Here is an 18,099-nt window from a genome sequence, read left to right as displayed (position 1 = left end):
ACAATCATTTTGTAAAAGTTTTATTGAAGGAGGAGTTGCGCTCGGAAGAATTTTTCCGCCTACCTACCCGCAGACATTCACCAATCTAATAACCAATGTATCCTTCGGATAACCTGGTTAATAAAACCTGCCCCTAAAATTCTTCTCCAATTTTTGGAAATTATCTCCTTATTTTAAAACGTAATGAAACTTATAATTCAACAAAATTATGTGGTACCGTTGCTATAACGTTTTGCCCCAGTACAAAGCTATAAACATACCTGTAATACTATCAATGATTGCCCTGGTCATAGCTGGATAGGGCTATTAAAATACCAATACTGTGTAGACTTAATTTTTAAATCCTTGATACTGCAGGCTTAAAACCTCACACCAGTCTATTACTGAATCCTTATACAATGAGCAGCTGCTAGGAACATGATTTGAACAATCAATACTGAACAGTTCTTGCAGATGACACGTCAGTCAGGTAGATTTTACACAGACCAGCTAAGTGTACACAGGGAACTTCTGTTCATGTATCTTATCATCAAATTGACATCACCAGGGTTTCCCTATCAATTTGGGGATAAGGAGTCTGGTAAAATTTGAATATTTTTAATAAATAAAATGGCTAATTAGGATTTTTTTCAATGAAAGGGACCAAATTCAAATGTTTGTATCAACAAATACTGACACGTCAGCATTTCCTGGCCACTTAAAACAAGTGGGCCTGAAATGCCAAAAGTCGCTCACCTGAGATACAAAGGAACTGACCTGTTCTGTGGAGCCCAAGATATCATAAGACCACAGTCCTGTTCTGACACAGTTTTATGAACAGCAAAAATATAAATGTAACTTATCGAGTTCTTACAAGGTTTTACTAAAGCCTTATTATAATGATAACTTCACTGCCTCCTGGCAGGCATGGTTTAAAATGATGCAGCAGTTTCTATTTTTTGCCATGTTGTGTGAATGACACATATCTGTGGTTGCCATTTTTTCCAATTAGTGATTTCATTTGTATATTATCCTATTTTTCCCACTCTTGCCACTTTTTATTATGATTTTGAGTTATTGTGTGGATATATGCTGAAATTTGCGTAGTACATATATAATTATATAATTGCAATAAAACCATTCATAGTCCAATTGACTATAAAAGTGCTTTTGTAACCATTTTGTGAATGGGGCCGTTCCCCCTTTGCAGTTGGAAAAATGTGCGCTTTTTTGAAAAAAATGGGGACAAAAACTTTAAAATAGAGAATAAACATGATTTCAATAATAAATTACTAAGTTTCAACTAACAAAGCTTGATTTGAGATTAATTAAAAGTTGAAACTATTTTTTTCTTTGGAAACCTTCAATTGAGAGTTTTTAAGGTCCCATATCATATGGGAAAAACATTCTTTAGGGAATGGATCCCCCCATCGGACAAAATGTCAACCAGACAACAAACAACACTGTGCAGTTCTAAAGTTTTTTGGCGCAGACTGCATATGCAAACAAAAAAATATTGTATTGTATTTGCATCATATAATTTTAATGCTATCATTCAATTTAAGAATACAGGTAGTAAGCAATGATCAATGATGTTTGCCAATCAGGTGTAATTTCAAGAATTGTGTTGCATTAAGATGGTTTCATATCTTACCAGCTTGTCTGACAGGCATATCAATAGATTCTTCCATCACAACTTGAAGCAGAATAGGTGCAAATCCAATAATTTTATGGACCTGAAATACACATAAAAAAAATTCAATAGCGATATCATGTCAACACAACAGAAGTGTTAACACAGTGCTTTCCACTGGCAATCTAACACTTGGAATTTCGAAATCAGAATCTGCGGGGCGATTGAATTGACAAATTAGTGTATTGTTAGATAACTGCAACTAGGCATTCTTAAGATCAAAGCGATATCTACTTTGCCAAATATTTTAAGAGCCCATTTACCTTCTCTGCCATGTATTGCTTTACCCAACAAAAGCCCGACTAAAGGCTGTATGTTGTTGTATTGAAAAATCTATATTGGCCAATGAGAGTGCACACTTTTCATGAGCGACAGCACTCGAAGGCATTCAATACCTGCAGTAAATTTAGACGAGTGTCCAAATTGCCATAAACATGTGGTTTTGTGACAGTTTGTTGGCTTTGAGACCAACTATGAAATCTCAGCAAGTTACTTAGAAGACTGATGATGGCCACCAGGTGAACTCTTCGTGGAAATTGCGCATTTCATGTATTATATAGTCAATATATGTTAAATTTATAAATTATTTGTATGCCCCCGGATCGAAAGATCAGGGGTATATTGTTTTTGGCCTGTCTGTCATTGTGTCAGTCAGTCAGTCAGTCATTGTATGCGTGTGTCACAAAACTTTAACCTTGTTTAAAATTTTATAACTTTTGCAATATTGAAGATAGCAACTTCATATTTGGCATGCACATGTATCTCATGGAGCTGCACATTTTGAGTGGTGAAAAGTCAAGGTCATCCTTCAAGGTCAAAGATCATTGTATTTATTGTTCCTAAAACTTTAACCTTCGTTAAAGTTTGGTCATAACTTTTTAATTATTGAAGATAGCAACTTGATATTTGGCATGCATGTGTATCTCATGGAGCTGCACATTTTGAGTGGCTAAAGGTCAAGGTCAAATTTATGGCTTCAAAGCGGAGCAATAGGGGGCATTGTGTTTCTGACAAAAAAACATCTCTTCTTTGTTTACAGTTTTTAATCATTTTTTATTAATTGCCACAGGCCTATTTAACTTTAATAACTAATTTATATTATTAGGTAAGGTAATCCATTGCCAACATTCCTCTATCTGATGCGCTTTTAATTGACTTTTACGAAAAACTTAGCTTTATATCTGGGTTGTTATCCTCTAACCTCACAATCCCCTACCAGTGCTACTGCTAGGAAATCATCCAGGCTCTTTAAAAACAATCTCCATAAAGCCGTTTGGTTGCAAAACGAATACATGTCAGGGTTTTCATTAGGATTCTTTGTAGCAGTCTTTTGAGTTATTTGAGGAGGCCAACCTGCTAGGGGGGTCCGGGGGCATGCCCCCCCCCCCTGAAATTTTTTGAAATAAAGGTGCCAAATCGTGGCTTCTGAGCGATTTTGGGCACATATTTTACATGATTTTCCTCAGTTAAAATAGAGGATGTTAATGTGAATTGTTAAGTCCTCAGGTTACATCAACTCTCAGGGGTGTCAATTGTCCCAAGTTTGAAATCCTGAAAATAAAATCTGGGTGCCGATAGGGCCCACGGTGGGTTCAGGGCACACCCTGGACAGGGGTCCAGGGAGCCAGAGGCCCCCGGAAGCACCTGCAATTTAACTTATTTGAAACAAAGAAATCGCTTCTCCTGAGCTTTAAGACACCTGTATTTTTAAGAGATTCAAAACAGAAAAAATACTTTGGCTAGCAAGATATCACAATCTATTTCTTTAAATTTTCATGTAGATGCATGGGTCTGAGGTGGAATGTCCCCGTCGGGGGCGAAGGGCCCGGGCCCTAGCTTAATGTATAATGTCTGTGCAGTACATAACATGTATTCTTTACAGTATTAATGAAAATCTGAATTAAACAAACACTGGAAATTTTAACATTTTAATAAGTTGTAACTTCCAATAATGACAATGACATTTCAAAATATATAACTAAACCAATTTAAATGACTAGTCCACAAGTAGTTATTGCAAATAAGAAGAAACAGTACAAACTGTAAACATCTTTATCGCATGTCAAACAATAACATTCAATATAATTAACCTCTACTTAACACGATCCCTTTTAACCAAGAGTATGTGACTAGCAATGCAAATAATATTACCAAAGGAGTAAATTACCTTAAGAAAAATAAAGTCTGATAAACATCACAATAATTAAAACAATAATACTGAAGCATTTTATGAGCAAATACCTGAACATTTATAAGTAATACTGTGTTAAGAGTACACAATGACTGTCTTTTTCTGATATAATTGATTATTCAGTTTATAAAGATTGTGTGCCTGTTGACATGAGAATAATTGTTTTTATTTGATTAACTTAGGCAATTATTTGGAAAAAAAATCGGGCATAGGTTGCCCCAGCTGATGCAATCTTAGGATTTAAATATTTTGCCGAGGAAGCTTCTTTGGGCCATTTCTTTTCAAAAACAAATTTGGACATAGCTTAACATTGCAGTGCCAATTCAATATATTTAGCATTTAAGCCAACCAAGTCCGACCTTAATCATGAAAAATTCAGGAGAGTTTGGGGCTCGAGAGTTTCATTTATCCTAATGAAAGACTCACCCTCCTGTAAAATGTGGTAACAAATAAATCCACTTACCGCTCGGAGGATCAAAACTCCGTGGAAAAAAACATCAACGAAATCTGTCGAAAATCGAATAAAAAAACGAAATGTAAATGTAGCAGGAAAGTGCATTTATCCGGAGGTGCCGGTAAATGATAAACGTTAACAAAACTGGAACAAGATAACTTCAACAGCGAACTATCGTTCTTACGCGAAACACAAACGAAAAAGTCGTTTATTTTTCTTTCTTTTTTTGACATATCCAATTGTTGACTTTGTCACAGTTTGTGACCTTGAATCAAAGTCGTACAGTCTCGTTACCCGCTCCGCGATTGGACAATTATATCGATACGACCAATGAGAAAGCAGTTAACATATATCGGTTAAGGTTGTTTACTTCCGTTTCAGACAGTTAGTATATTAACAAATAATAAATATCTCGTCATCGTCGTGAAAATTTGCCGAAGTTTTTTTTTTAATTTTCTTTCCGAATTTGAGCCGGCCTGAATAACATTTGAGGCGGTCAAATCGGCCGCTGGTCGCCTCCTAATGAAAACCCTGCATGTATTGGTTACCTACAAACAACATTGGGGTTAATAGCCAATGGAACAATGGAACAAGAGATTTGTTCGTCAGAAACACAATGCCCCCTACTGCCCGCTTTGAAATAAAATTTATATTTACCATTTGGCAGGTATAGATATCATCTGCATTTAAAGCTTATTACTTCCCTTGGATTTTGTCCAATCCAACTGGGGGGGGGGACAGTCTAAAATGACCAAGTCAGACATCACTGACAACCGAGGCCTGTGTGGTTCATCAAAGAGATCATAGCCAGAGTTCATCATGTATCTATGGACATAAATCCACAGGAATGTAATGAACCCTACCATTCACAAATTAATACAGGAAAGAAATGATAATTATATCATTTTAACAAAAAACTTTGACAAATCAATCTTTTGAGTTATAAATAATCAAAATAAAAAATCTGTACAGTAACTGTGAAAAGAACTTAAATTCTTGGTGAGGAAATATATAATCTGAGATTTATAATTATATAAATAACTTCCCTTGAAAATAATTGTCTCTAACAAATCTCTATTTTTAGAAGCAAATAATTAAAAGCCACTACCTTGACTGTAGATTCACCACTCAAAATGTGCAGCTCCATGAGATACACATGCATGCCAAATATCAAGTTGCTATGTTCAATATTGAATAATTCTCCCTTTAAAGCTTATTACTTCCCTTAGATTTGTATTTTTGACCTTAGACCTTGAAGGAGGACCTTGACCTTTAACCACGTTACGTTTTTCAGAAACACAATGCCGCCTACTGCGCCGCTTTGATCTATTTAACAAAAATATATAATTTGGCAGGTCAGATAATTATGTCCATTTAAAGCTTACAACTTCCCTTGGATTAGTTTTTTCGACCCCGTGACCTAGTTTTTGACCCGGCATGACACATATTCAAACTTGACCTAGATATTGTCTAGATACAACTTCTGACCTAGTTTCGTAAAGATTGGATGAAAACTATTAGAGAGCGGACACGAAAAGTGTGACAGACAGACTGACGGACAGTGCGAAAACTACATACCCCCTTTTCTTCGAAAGGGGGCATAAAAATTGTTGTAGAATGACCACGTGACAGACACGGCGTTGTTACGGTTGTAAAAATAATTTTTTGTGAGAATTACTTATTTGGACAAATACAACTCTAGGACGCTCCTACTTCAGACTGATGCGTTTTTTCCGACTTTAATGCGCCAGAGACACAGGATGCGCACCTAGATTTATAACTTAATAATATATTATTTCCATTATTATTTAACAATGTGAATAAAATGTCTATAATGAGGAATAAATTAATAAGCGATTTATACACCATAATTTTTGCGCCGATTAACTTTTATGGGGGATTTTTTTTACTTAGACTCTCATTACTTCATTTTTTTTGTACATGTTTGCATTATATTCATTGCTTTTTAAGTATATTTGACACTCATATTAGACTATACTGTAATGATGTATTATAAAGTGAATGTCAATATACATGTAATAAAGAGGTGAAACTTCTGTTGTTCCAGCAGTATTTTTCTCCTATTTTACACACATACATGGTCATTTATTTATTGCAAGTTACCGTTATGTATGCTCATATAATTATTGAAGACACAACTCTTTACTTGCAATCTCAAACTTGCTTGATTTTTTCTTACAGCCAATCCACAGGATGTACCATTTTAATTCAACTTAAACATTTTAAAAACTTTTTAAAACTGTCAAACAATTGTCAACATATTTACAAAACCATCACATAACACTGAAGATTTATAGTCATTGGACTCAGCATGACATGTCAAAGTACTTGTTCGATAACTAGAATTACCGATAGTAAAGGCATGTTTTTTGCTTTATGCACAAACTGCACGTCATTTTGTTGTTGTCAAACAATAACCAAGAAAATTCTCGAAGTCAATTTGATAGGAATGAACGTTTAGGGGAAGACTTTTTTCGTCATTGCTATGTTGGGTCTAGGGAAGACTCTGTTGGGGTGTTATTATTATCGCCATTTTGATAGGTGTGGAAATTTCCTTGATATCTGATTGGTTGTTATAATCTCAACTAACCAATGAAATAAAGTCTTGTTAAAGTAAATTAACCATTGGCTGCGAAATGATGTCACGTCCAATTAAATAATTTGTTCTAGTTACGCATTCACTCTATTACTTTACCGACTTGCAAATTGACTCAAGTAGTTTTTATTCCTTATTCCTATGCGCCAGTGGACCCACATACAGAAAACGGGTGGGTACAAATCTTTTTATTTTGCGCCAATGACGCAAGGGCGCATCCAACGCAGATCACTGAGGAAGAAATCGTTTTTTTCACAAGCTTTTTTCAATCTGACTTTGCATTGTGTGACATTGTATTATCCGGAAACTTTGTAGACGTTTAAATCATGCAGGTGCGCGAAACATCATATTTCCCGTCTACAGTCGTATTGATTTGGCTAGAAAACACTAAGAATATCTGTTAAGCGTTACGGGTTTTGCGTTGTTGATTTTTCCGTTGTTTTTTTCTCATTAATGAAACTGAATAAAAAGTTCATTGTAGCCTTTTGGACTATTTATACTAATATGTGCCAAAAGTCTTTATTTACAGATGAATGCAAGGGTCAGTAATGATGTGCCAAGCTTTAAAAGGACCTTTTCAGATTTTGGCGTGTATTGAAGTTTGTCATTAAATGCTTTATATTGATAAATGTAAGCATTGGATCTAAAAGGCTCCAGTAAAAATACAAGAATAAAATTAAAGAAAAACAAGAGCTGTGTTTGTGAAATACAATGCCCCCTACTGCACTTTGAAGTCCAACAGCAGCTATTTTAGAGAAAACGAGGCCCATGATAACTTAGCCAAATATCAATGGACTGGAACGAGTATCACACTTTATCTGTAAGTCATGTAGTTAGACTCACACCAAATAAAGCTCAGTGACCTTGACCTTTGACCTAGTGATCTCAAACCATGTTTGTAGATATTAATGAGATGCATGCACATGTGAAGTTTAAAGAACATAGATACAAGACAGAGCTCAAGATAAGGGTCGTATTCTCGTAATTACGAATTATTTTCAAGTCTGTTACGCTTTTATTTTAAAATCTTGTCGTACTATTAAGAATTTGAAAAATAAAGTTACGAATTGTTATTGATTTCTTTTTGCGTATTAAAGATCTTTGCGATGCTTACATAGAATGGTTATCGGGTTTATTTAACAAAGCGCATTTTTCCAATAAAAGCGGCGTATACAGTCTATCTGTCAAAAAACAATGGCGGCGCCCAGAGAGCGTCTTAAAAAACTGCAAAGCGTCCAAAATCACGCTTTTAACATATTGTACGCAAAGTGAGCCGAAGTGAAATGTTTAGAAAGACATTATAGAAAAGATCTTATACGATGTTGTATGTTCAGTTGCCGACACAGTCGGAAAAGCTAAACAAAAACGCGACACGACGGGTCCAAACTTAAACACACAAAAAAAACATTGAACGAGTGGAAGGGACAAGTCCCTTGGCTAATTGTTGAAAAGATTGAAGGGGAGACCTGTTTTAATTGTTAAATATGTAAAAATTCATCTAAGGCATGCAATCTAAGCACAGTTTGGGCATATGAAGGTATTTGAAAAATAAAATTGTATAATACTGAACAGACACTGTTGAACTCGTATAAATAAAGTTGCTAGTATGTTTATTTTGATTTTTTTTGCATGAAAAAAAACATTATTATTTATTTTTAGGTCACTTAGAAGAAATAAGAATTATTTGCCAAAACTTAGTAGTAACATTAAGAATACAATTTCAGAATTAACATTTTATAAGCAAGGTTAAAGTTTAGGAACAGACAAACACATACAATGACAGACAGGCCCAAAACAATTTATGCCCCGCCCCCTGATCATTCGATGTTAGTGTCGAGGCCTGGCCCCTGATTATTCGATCTGGGTGCATAAAAACCAAAATTGCAACTGGGCTTGAACCACTGACCCCTGGAGTAAAAGTCTATCGCTACGAGCAATTGGCCATCTGCGCTGATACTTTCAGCTATGTATTTTATACTTTATATATGCACTCCTCGTAGTATCACAACATAACGACAACAACAGATCTCTCCAAATTATTCAATAGTTTCGCACTGCAACGCTTTATAATTTACAGGTTTTTAAATCGTCAGAAGATGCATATATATTGTCGAGTATCCCAACATCATGGGAGTTCTAACATCGTGGTATCCATTTTTCTCGTGACCTCTCGTTGCGTGCTTTATTTTTCCGCATGCAACTTATGTAAAAAGTGACAGCGGTTTGTTAACACAGCGTCAAAGAAGAAATTCAACGAAAATGCAATTAAAATAGGTAAATAAGAATAAATGTATTACCACCTTTCTTAAAAAAAATGATATTTTACTATTCCATGTTCATAACACATGAAAAATGACCGCTATAACGTCCGAAAGTGTTGCCCCCATTTTTTTCGTTTACAGAGCAGACGACGTGACCTTTCTAGGGCAGGGTATGCCAGGGCTTTTTGTCCTTCTTTGCGATTGGCCGTGGACGGACATTTCACAATTTTGACACGGCCAATTCACAAACCTGACATGGCCGTGAATATTTACAAAAACGGCCATTTTAAATCGTGTAAAACGGACTTTTCGTGCTCAAAACTGTCAAAAACGGCCATTTCGGAGCAGAAATATAAGTTTCATAACCTCGTTTTTAATTCCGAATTCGCGAGTAATTGTCGACTCGCATAACCAATGTTTGCTTGTTTTAATCGATTTTTAAGTGTTGTGTAACCGGTAAAACCGGCGTTAATAGTAAAAGCTCTGCCTAGCAACGCCAATATCAAAACAAGAGCACCGCCTTGCGGGTGCAGACCGCTCATCTATTTTCTTGTTAAAGGTGAAGGGACTCTCATTTTCAATCACAAAGGAGGGAGGGGTGGAGTGAAGAGGGGTGTATAGTGAGGGGTTGTGGACATTTATTACATTATATTCCAAAAAAGCGAAAAAAAAAAAAAAAAAAATCGGGGGCGGGGGGGGGGGCAGGGCGATGGGGGGGGGGGGGGGGGGTTTTGGGTGCGATGGTTGGACGATATTTCAAACATAACCGGTTTAAAAAAAAAATTGGGGGGGGGGGGGTGGGGTATAGTGTGAGGGTGTGGTGGTAATTTGTGAGATGATCTTAAAAAAAAAAAAAAAAAAATGGGGGGGGGGGTGGGGTGGGGGGGGGGGGTATAGTGTGAGGGTGTGGTGGTCATTTGTGAGATGATCTTAAAAAAAAAAAAAAATAGGGGGGGGGGAGGGGGGAGGTGGGGGGGGAGGGGGGGAAGGGCACGGGGGATGGTTTGGGTGGAGTCTATTGTGGTACGTCAGGTAAGAGTAGTTTCGTCAAAGTATCAATCAAATCTAATCATAAATAAAGAAGTTATGTCAATTTTAGCAAAATTTAATTATTTGACCTTGAGAGTCAAGGTCATTCAAAGGTCAAGGTAAAATTCAACTTGCCAGGTACAGTAACCTCATGATAGCATGAAAGTATTTGAAGTTTGAAAGCAATAGCCTTGATACTTAAGAAGTAAAGTGGATCGAAACACAAAATTTAACCATATATTAAAAGTTACTAAGTCAAAAAAGGGCCATAATTCCGTAACAATGACAACCAGAGTTATGCAACTTGTCCTTTTACTGTACCCTTATGATAGTTTTTGAGTGTTCCAAGTATGAAAGCAATATCTATGATACTTTAGGGGTAAAGTGGACCAAAACATAAATCTTAACCAAATTTTCAATTTTCTAAGTATAAAGGGCCCATAATTCCGTCCAAATGCCAGTCAGAGTTACATAACTTTGCCTGCACGGTCCCCTTATGATAGTTAATAAGTGTTGCAAGTATGAAAGCAATAGCTTTGATACTGTAGGAATAAAGTGGACTTAAACACAAAACTTAATCAAATTTTCAATTTTCTGAGTATAAAAAGGGCACATAATTCTGTCAAAATGCCAGTCAGAGTTACATTACTTTGCCTGCACAGTCCCCTTATGAAAGTTAGTAAGTGTTGCAAGTATGAAAGCAATAGCTTTGATGCTTAAGGAATAAAATGGACCTAAACACAAAACTTAACCAAAATTTTCAATTTTCTAAGTATAAAAAGGGCACATAATTCTGTCAAAATGCATGCCAGAGTTATCTAACTTTGCCTGCCCAGTCCCCTCATGATAGTAAGTAAGTGTAACAAGTTTGAATGCAATAGCATTGATACTCACTGAGAAAAGTGGACCTAAACGCAAAACTTAACCAAAATTATCAATTTTCTAAGTATAAAAAGGGCACATAATTCTGTCAAAATGCACGCCAGAGTTATCTAACTTTGCCTGCCCAGTCCCCTCATGATAGTAAGTAAGTGTACCAAGTTTGAATGCAATAGCATTGATACTTTCTGAGAAAAGTGGACCTAAACGCAAAACTTAACCGGACGCCAACGCCGACGCCAAGGTGATGACAATAGCTCATATTTTTTTTTTCAAAAAATAGATGAGCTAAAAATGGTTACGCGGAACATCGTTACTACACGAAGAAAATTTAAAAGCTGCAAAATTATCCCGATTTATTGAAATTAGGATAACAGTGAAGAAACAAAAGCTTTCTACAGAAGGGTAAGTCTTGAAACATGCACATTGATAACATTATAAGGAAAGTTATTTGATAAAAGTCAAAGCATCTGCGGCGGCTTATGTATTGATGGAAGTTGGTCAAAACGGTCCCTAGTCCAAACGTCCCCTAGTATTGATGACCGAGACTACTTATTCGTATCTGTTTACGATTGTAAATCTTGGTAATAATGTGGTCCCTTCATATATATTTTTTTTAATTTAAATGCATATTCATGACGCATATTCATGATTCAAAATTTGTATGAAGTCTATTTATGCTTTGTGAAAAAATGTGAAAAATAAAATAACTCGTTTACATTTCTTACAAAAGTACTGTTGTTCAATGAATACCTAATGTTTCAGATCAAATAACAACCTCCCAGCGAGATCATCCTGCACTGGCGAGGGTCAGGCTCACAGAACATGAAAATAATCATATAGAAGGAATTTTCCTCTTCAGATATTGAGAAAATTATTGACATTTTTAAGAGTAAAAAGAACAGAGTTTTAAAGCTGTAAAGTCCAGAACATGTCTGAGTTATGTGCCCTTGAAATGTTCTATGTTTATAAATGTTATTTCTGTGGTAAAGAAGTGTTGGGACCTGGTATTTTAGTTGCATTTGGTACATGAATGGTTTGCAAATCGGATATATGTATATGTGTTGTTATTGTATCAAATACAGTATTCATTGAAGGAAAATATGCCTTTATTGCATTATTTAAGGAAATTTTGATAATATTCAAGTGTTTAACATGCTTTAACTATACTAATGCATTGAACTTTGAATTTCACAATTTTAAGAAGTTCGCGACTCGTTTTTTCACAATTTTAAGAAGTTCGCAACTCAATTTTTCACAATTTTGAAAAGTTCGAGACTCAATTTTTCACAATTTTTACAAGTTCGCGACTCATTTTTTCACAAAGTGAGGGGCCAGGGCCCCTTCACAGTCAGGAAAAAAGCCCTGTATGCAAATGAGTTTGTAAATTTTGAAACCGGAAGTTGATCAATTTTAACCAGGAAGGTTTAACACTGAACTTAGGATACACAGGGACCGAGACGCTAAGCAATGGGTTTGCAATGAAAACGTAAATTATGCAATATATTGCTGCATGTTTTTTGTTTTATCTACCGTAGTAAACATAAACCCATGTAATATTTAAGTGTTGAACCGCCATGATCTCTTGACAGTTTACGTCGCGCGAGGCCGACTTTCGTTATTACCATGATGTTAGGATACTCGAGGATAATGGATATTTTAGAGTCCGATTATTGTTTTATAGTATTACTGTTTCCTCACAAATATCATAACTACAACGAACAATTGTGAATCTAAAGCATTTTTGTTAACTTTGTCCAAAACGTGAAAAGGCCCTTTTAATGTTGACATTCGTAATGTCAATCACTGAGAACACGTGTTTCATGAGCAACAGCAGCCATTGCAGAATGGAATGTCATATTCTCTTACGATTTCAAGTTGTTTTTCGGCTTCCTCTCTTTGGTTGGGGTCTAAAGTTGCTCTCAACACATCAATCAACTTATTTGCATCCATGTTGACTAATGGTTTATCTCTTTAAGCCTATGTAAAAAAATAACAAATCGAAAATATTCGCGTGATCGGCGACCCCGGTCCGCGCCAAGAGAACCAGAACGAGAAACGATATGTCGTAAAATAACTAATGGTAATTTTAACACAGAGAAATTTTATCAATTGAAATAAATTTATCTTTGTTTATTTGAACCCACGATCGTCTAAACATTGATTCTCCGTGAGATATATCTGTAAGTTATCTTTTAAAATGGATGGGCCCTGTTTTTTTTTTTACACCGGAAGGCGTTTATTAATTATTTTGGAAAAAAGAGGGCGGCGCCTGGATGTTGGTTCCAACTACGTGAACCATAAATCTATAAGTACACATATGTTTCTTGATAGATCTTTGAGTGAACGATTTTATAATAATTCCGATGGTAATGTAATCCCGAATATCTCGGTCAGATTCGGAGTGTTTAATGATAATCAAAATACGACAGCTTCAAAGCTTTCAAAATTACAATTTAATGCATAACATACCATGTAAAATTTAGAATAATATATTTGGGTCACTAAAATCATACAGTAATATAGATTACAAACTACATTTTCTTTTGAATTGTATGTATTCATCCCTTTCTGTCTAATTTGCTAACCCCAAAACAAAATTCAAAATTAATTGGTATTTTTTGGAATAAATGGTATATGTATCAATGCCACAGATACACAATATAGGTCGTTACTTGTCATTATTTAGATATGAATTACTATACGAAAGTTACAACTGTTAATTAAAGATCACAGCACGTTCGCATATTTATCATAAGCGTTACAAGCGAGCCGTGACATCTTTTGATAATAAGATGAGTTATCCTATTCAACAATTAAAATCGGTAGGTGTCCAAACATACAAGAACTAGAGAAATTATTTGTACAATATTCTAACGAGATATGTGATCGTTTGATCAGATAAAGATACCAGAAGTTTACTCATTGATTCATGTAACTTTAACTTGAGGATATAAAACCTCAAATAAGTATGAAGAGATGTATATTTATAGAAGATATGGGTGTTTAATTTTTGCTGAACTGTGTGCTCTTTAAAAAAATACCAGTCCTGTTCAACTCTTCAACTCAAACACAGTGATTGCAACGGCAAACTGTCGCGATAAGTATTTTTGGTAGTGCAAAACGTGATACTTGTGTCGCGAATGTTCTTAAATTTGAGATATTGTTCAATTACATATATTCCACCGTATTTCAAATATATTCCACTGACCGTGGCTTTTCTTCCCAATCATGATAAATTAAACACAGAGTACATTCCATTATAATCGGAATATTATTTGGGTGTCTTATATGCTCTCAGGTTTAAAGCGTAACCATGTTACGCCGAATGTTATGCATATACATGAAAGAATTAAACAAAACTCGTATGTTCATCTTTTACGACATTTCTTACAAAAGCACGTTTATAACCTTTGACCTTTTCAGGAAATACAACTTAAACGATGTTAGCAAAAAGCTTGGAAGTAACGGTCTTACTTTTGTCCTAAGGAGAATTATTATGACATAACCCAGTAAGATGTAAGATAACTTTCCTTCTTAGCATGCATTGCGAGTGAATTTATATACAAATTGCTTACGGCATACTATATGTATGATATAAATTATGTATATAAGTTCCGGTATGATCTATACAAAGTACATCACTTAAATGGAATCGCGCTTATATTTAAATTTCGGTTAAATAATGATAAAGTGTTGAGGCATGCAAGATTCTGTTTTAATTATAATATGTACGTTTAGATTATATTATCACAATTGTATTTCATCTACGCTTTGTAACGAATGTTTTTTCTGTCACTCATTCAAAGGGGACAAAGGAAACGCTACCCTCACACACTAGTTAGGAAAATAACTTGTGGACATTTGATGTGCGACAGTAAACTACACGGGTTCTTATTGAGTTTTAGTATTGTTCCTAAACACATCATTAGACATTCAATGTTAAACTTAAAATAAGTAAAAACGACATTACTTATTAAACAATGTGACTATTGTTATTTATTTATGCATTTCTTCAAGTGGGTTAGTGGTATTGATTGCAGTCGCTAATATTTGGCTGGGGGCTTTGGGGACATATTAAACTGATACTACATTTTTAGATCCAAAAAATTAAAATACACGCAAATGTCAGTATAAAGGCGCTTATGACATTTGATTGTATGTTGTTGCTTGTTGATTGTGTTGTGTTTTGCCTTTTTGGGAGGAAGTGGATTTAGGCCGTGTCTACCCATCTTTATCTTCCGATGGATTGAGCATCGTAATGCATATGCATGTCTTACTCTTAAGGTCTCTAAAAAGATCAAACGCTACTCGACGAGGGCAGACATACGGTGCAATACATACTGAGGACGAAATAGGTTTGTCTACACCGTTTGTCAGGTGGTATCCATATCAATAATTTAATTAATGTTGAGTTTAAAATCGACATTTTAAATACTGGTATATTGAAGTTCCATTACGAAATAAAGCACGTTTCTTGACTAACACGGTGATTCCAAACTTTACCTTACATGTATTTATTCTACATTATTTCTTATATGCCAAAGTAAGCAAGGCGACGATTAACGAGTATTGAGAAAAACACAATGTACTAGTAACTGGAACAATAAATAGAGTGGGCACACACAAAGGTCGGTAGGTTTAATGGAATAATTTTTACGCCTTTTGCGATGACAATATCAATCGATATAGAGATAAAAAATGAATTCATAGTAAACACATGTGAAAGGTCAAAGTTGTACAAGAAAAGCTTGTACGTTTATTGCGAGAAATTTGGACATTGTAGTTAATCGTAGCAACTTTTAAGTTGTTTTTTGAAGGCACCGAGTTTGCGATTAAACTTACAAAGTAATAAGCATTACATTATACTGTGTACTAGTGTACTCCCATGGATTGAAACACACAAATGCATTGGACTTGTTAGGTGAGAGACATCCGCCCTTTTATCCGGGTGACAACGGAGATCCAGGGGTCATCAGCAGGGGACAGAGCAGCACCATCAAGAATGACGCGGTTGAAAGGTTACGAGGACAGGTCGATGAAGTCAAGCATATCATGACGGACAATATCGAGAAGGTCATTGAGCGCGGGGAAAAGACGAGCGAACTATCATATCGCACGGGTAATAAAAAGAATATATTGCGTTTAAAGAATAATTTAAAAACCTGTCAACAGTGTCACAAATTTTCGTATTTAAATTTTCATTTTGTTACTGTCACAGATTCAACAAATGAAATACTATATCACTGAGCCTAATGCCACTTATGACGTAGACGCATACTGAAAGTACAGATTCGTTCATGAATTTTCATCCTTTGAAATTGTTACAACTATAAATCGTTTCAAACCAAAAACTACTTAATACTATAAATTTATGTTGTTGTCTTATTTTTGTTATTTAAGTTTTGTAACAACACGAATATCACTGATATCAAGTTACAAGTTATATTATTATAGAACAAATGGGCCAGTAAGGAAATAGCCTTTTATTATAAAAGACATGTTCGAGCCCCGCTGAAAAAACTTTTTCTATATATTTTTGTTTCTTTTTTAAATTAGTTTATTGCCATTATAATGGTGCTTTAAAGTTTTACAGTAAAAATAAAAGCAAAGTAAAGCATGAAACTGATACAATTAAAACAAGGTTACTACCTGTCAACAAGTCCCTTTAAAATACTGTTACATTTGCATACAACAAAGATTGAAACAAGAGTTATACATGCATCGATCTTCTCCAGAAAATCTGGCGGAAACAAGCAACACATTCCTTAAAAATGCCACGGACGTTCGAAAAGCTGCACAATTTCGAAACTGCAAATTGATATGCTGCATAGTTGTTGTCGTGATTGTAATAGTGGGAGCTGTAACATTGCTGGTGTTACGTGAGTATTAGACTTCGCTTTTATGTATCAACATATTTGCTTATGTAATGCTTTTATTTTTATGATATATACACCTCCCTAGAGTTAAGTAGACTGTGTATGTCACGAAGATAAACCTTTGTTAAAGCTAATTTTTTGGATGTTCTTCAAGCTCTCTTCATAGTCTTCATATAAACTGCGAACTAAGATGGTGAATAGATCTTTAGCTGTTGTTGGCCCGAAGTGGTGGAACAATTTACCAAGCCACTTAAAAATCATTGACAATGAGGGCTGTTTTAGATCAAGACTTAAAACTCACTTGTTCAATCCTTTTCACGGATAACCAATGTGCAGTGTTTGTGAAGCGCAATAGAATATTTTTATAATATTTTTTGCGCTATATAAGTGACATGTATTTGTATTGGTATATAATGCAATATTTAACAACACAGCCTTGCAAGGCACTGCCATATGCATGCTTTTATCTTTCCAGATTTCACGAAGGTGATATGACGCCCATGGTCACCTGTCACAAACAGCCATTTTGTGCCAAAGAAACAATAATGCACATCTGGTCATAAACACGCTCTTTCCATCGTTTTGTGCAATATGAACATCGTTATATGCAATTGTTGTTTACATTTACGAAATTTGTTTCTTATAATTAATAAACATGTGCATGAACTCAAGTCATACAATTATCATTTGTAAACATCGCGTTTAAAATATCCACCTAGTGCTAAAACCTGTTAGCCCATTGAAGAGCGTTAGATTATGCTCTTAAAGGTGCTGGGTTCGATTCCAAAATAAGACAAGTTTTCGTCTTGCTATTGTAATAATATATTTTAATATAATTTCCCATTTATATTTTATAGATGCACAATTATTTTTTAATACAAACATTTTTATCAAGTTCCTTTACATAATTGAGCCGAGTATTGTTTTACTATAAACAGACGTTACCATAATGTATGTACTACTTAGATTTCTGCGTGTATATGTATTTATTTAACATGCAAAACAAACAGCGACACCGTTCAACAAAGACATCTTAGGTAGTTCATTAACTTTGAATTCAAGCCCAATTTGAGATGGGAATAAATAAAAGATACTTTGCAAAGACGAGAACCGCTAT

At 35.1% G+C, this 18,099-nt stretch overlaps 2 protein-coding genes across 2 annotated transcripts in view; one reads left to right on the top strand and one right to left on the bottom strand.

Moving 5' to 3' along the window:
- Nucleotides 1-13,162, bottom strand: part of LOC127871411 (importin-7-like) — a 67,469-nt gene extending 54,307 nt beyond the window's left edge. The window contains exons 1-2 of the mRNA XM_052414316.1: nt 12,973-13,162; nt 1,634-1,715 (exon numbers count right to left, since the gene is read on the bottom strand). Coding sequence (XP_052270276.1) covers nt 1,634-1,715; nt 12,973-13,056 — 166 coding nt within the window. The 5' untranslated portion in view covers nt 13,057-13,162. The remainder of the gene's footprint in view (nt 1-1,633; nt 1,716-12,972) is intronic.
- Nucleotides 13,163-14,502: 1,340 nt separating this feature from the next.
- On the top strand, nt 14,503-17,653 carry LOC127871417 (synaptobrevin-1-like). Its single transcript, XM_052414331.1, has 5 exons — nt 14,503-14,622; nt 15,391-15,461; nt 16,028-16,225; nt 16,842-16,985; nt 17,458-17,653. Coding segments are annotated over exons 1-5 (435 nt in total). The 5' UTR covers nt 14,503-14,620; the 3' UTR covers nt 17,478-17,653.
- Nucleotides 17,654-18,099: the final 446 nt, after the last annotated feature.

The sequence above is a fragment of the Dreissena polymorpha genome, chromosome 3 (genome assembly GCF_020536995.1).
Source record: "Dreissena polymorpha isolate Duluth1 chromosome 3, UMN_Dpol_1.0, whole genome shotgun sequence".
In the NCBI taxonomy this organism is placed as follows: domain Eukaryota; kingdom Metazoa; phylum Mollusca; class Bivalvia; order Myida; family Dreissenidae; genus Dreissena; species Dreissena polymorpha.
This window is presented reverse-complemented; position numbering and strand designations above follow the sequence as displayed.